Genomic DNA, 2,870 nt, shown 5'->3' on the forward strand with positions numbered 1-2,870 from the left:
GGCAATAAAGTCTTCACCCTATTGAACACTACCTACGAGGCCGTTCTGATGAACGAACAAGAAATAATACCAAAGCCCAATCTGCGAAGACCCCATCGGCAAGATAACCGGGATACCGATAAATTCTGCCGATACCATCAGCACAACAGCCATAATACGGAAGACTGTATAAGCCTAAGAAAGATTGTCGAACGGTTGATCAGAGAGGGAAAGCTAGATCAGTACATCGCCCGGCAGCCAACGGCGCCGGTACCGAATTCAATTCGGTAGATAAACATGATAAGCACTATTAGCGGTGGCCCTACCATCGCAGGAATGAGCAACTATTCAATGAAACAATATGTGCGTGCCGCAAAATTTCCTCGGGTACTCGGCATAGAGGTGAATCGGCATCATGAAACGCCAAAAGTGCATTGGGAACCAATCACATTTTGCGAAGAGGAGGAAGAGGGCATCCTCTATCCCCACGACGACCCGATGATCATTCGAGCAGAAATTGCCGACTACGATGTAGGACGGGTACTGATCGATACTGGCAGCTCCGTGAGCGTGATATTTGCCGAAGCTTTCCGAGAAAAGGGAATAAACGACAGTCAGGTCAACCGGCAATTGACCCCTCCGTTAAGTTTCTCTGGGGATCTAGTCCAACCAGTCGGAAGTGTAAAACTGCCAATTACCTTTGGTACCGCACCGAGAAAAACAACGGTATACGATCATTTCCTGATTGTTGACTGCCCGACAGCGTACAACGTTATAGTTGGACGAACGGCACTCACCAGGATCAAGGCCCATCTTTCCCCCCACATGCTATTGATGAAGTTCCCGACCCCCAACGGCACTGGGGCTGTCCGAGGAAATCAGCTAAGCGCGCGGACTTGCTACGCCACGGCCCTGAAGTCAACCTCTTTCAAACTCCCCGACGAGACAATGTCTGTCCAAGGGGTACTGAACGGTACAGGACCAGTTGACGACCCAAGAGATGAGTCCCCGACTCCACACACACAACCCGTCGAAGAACTGGAGACGATAACCTTGAGCGAGGAGCAGCCCGATCGTCAGGTTAGAATCGGCACTAGACTCGCTCCTACCCTCCGAACGCAATTCATAAATTTCTTGCGGAACCATTCGGAGGTATTCACATGGTCCTACGAAGACATGCCCGGCATCGCCCCAGAGGTCATCAGCCATAAACTCAGCGTCTCTCCATCTTATAAGCCTGTGAGGCAGAAGCGCCGTTCGTACGATACCGAGCGATATGAAGCCATGCGTAAGGAGGTTGACAAACTTCAAACCATCAGCTTCATCAGGGAGGCTACGTATCCGGTATGGCTGGCAAATTCGATGATGGTCCGGAAGGCTATTGGCGGGTGGCGAATGTGCCAAGACTATACCGATCTGAACAAGGCCTGCCCGAATGACAGCTTTCCGTAGCCAAGGATAGACCAGCTCGTGGACGCCACCGCCGGACACGAACTGCTCAGCTTCATGGACGCCTATTCGGGATATAATCAGATATTCATGCACCCTTCCGACAGCAAACACACTGTCTTCATAACGGACAGAGGGTTGTACTGTTACAATGTCATGCCGTTCGGCCTGAAGAACGCGGGGGCAACTTATCAAAGGCTTGTCAACAGAATTTTCGCCAAATACATCGGCAGCATCATGGAGGTTTACGTTGACGACATGTTAGTAAAAAGCAGAACTGCCGAAGAACACCTGCACAATTTGTCAATCATGTTCGGCATACTGAAAGACTACCGGATGAGGCTGAACCCGATGAAATACGCCTTCGGTGTATCTTCCGGGAAATTCCTCGGATTCATGATCAGTCAGAGGGGTATCGAAGCGAATCCCTAAAAAATAAAGGCAATCATCGATATGGAAAGGCCGAAGACGACGAAGGACATTCAAAGCCTTACTGGACGCGTAGCGGCCCTTACTCGCTTCATAACAAAGGCTACCGATAAATGTGTACCGTTCTTTAAAGCCTTGAAAGGGGGCAAACGGAATATCATATGGACTGCCGAATGTGACAAAGAGTTTCAAGACTTAAAGGACTACATGGGCAAAGCCCCCCTTTTATCAAAAACGCTACCCGGGAAGATTCTCTCCCTATACCTTTCGGTATCTAGCACTGCCGTCAGCTCGATATTGATTCGAAAACCAGAAAAAGCAGAGCTACCGATTTTCTATGTCAGTAAGGCACTCCAAAGTGCTGAACTTCGGTATCCCCCATTAGAGCAGCTTGCACTAGCCCTTGTGGTCTCGGCACGAAGACTTCGGCCATACTTTCAAGCGCACGGAATCAAAGTCCTGACTAACCAACCGCTTCGGCAAGTGCTCCAAAAACCAGAGACTTCTGGCCAATTGATCAAGTGGGCGATCGAACTCGGAGAGTTCGATATACAATTCATGCCAAGGCCCGCCGAAAAGGGTCAAGCCGTTGCCGATTTTATCTCCGAGCTCACCCCATCAACAGCACAGACAACACCCGAGCCGGTGACCGAGACCGGATTGCCGGAGGAACTAGACGCCGAACGCTTTGACGTCTCAACTCCAGTATGGATTCTGCATGTCGACGGCTCGGCAAACCAATAAGGGTGCGGAGCAGGCTTGGTACTGACAACACCGGAGGGACTCAAGATCGAGTACGCCCTCCGATTCGACTTCCGAACCTCCAACAATGAAGCGGAATATGAGGCTCTCTTGGCCGGCCTTCGGTTAGCCAAGAGCATGAATGCAAAACAAATCAGAATTCACAGCGACTCCCAGCTCATTGTGAACCAGGTAACGGCAGACTTCGCGGCTAGAGACGCCTCCATGCGCGCCTACGAGATCAAGCAGATCCCCAGAAGCGAAAACAGCCA

At 50.6% G+C, this 2,870-nt stretch overlaps 1 protein-coding gene across 1 annotated transcript; it reads left to right on the top strand.

The window, feature by feature from the left end:
* LOC109948606 lies at positions 277 to 1,431 on the top strand. The gene has a single exon (XM_020562260.1). It carries the CDS (start codon positions 277 to 279, stop codon positions 1,429 to 1,431), a length of 1,155 nt encoding a protein of 384 aa, XP_020417849.1.

Source organism: Prunus persica, chromosome G4 (assembly GCF_000346465.2).
Source record: "Prunus persica cultivar Lovell chromosome G4, Prunus_persica_NCBIv2, whole genome shotgun sequence".
NCBI classification, from domain to species: Eukaryota; Viridiplantae; Streptophyta; class Magnoliopsida; order Rosales; family Rosaceae; genus Prunus; species Prunus persica.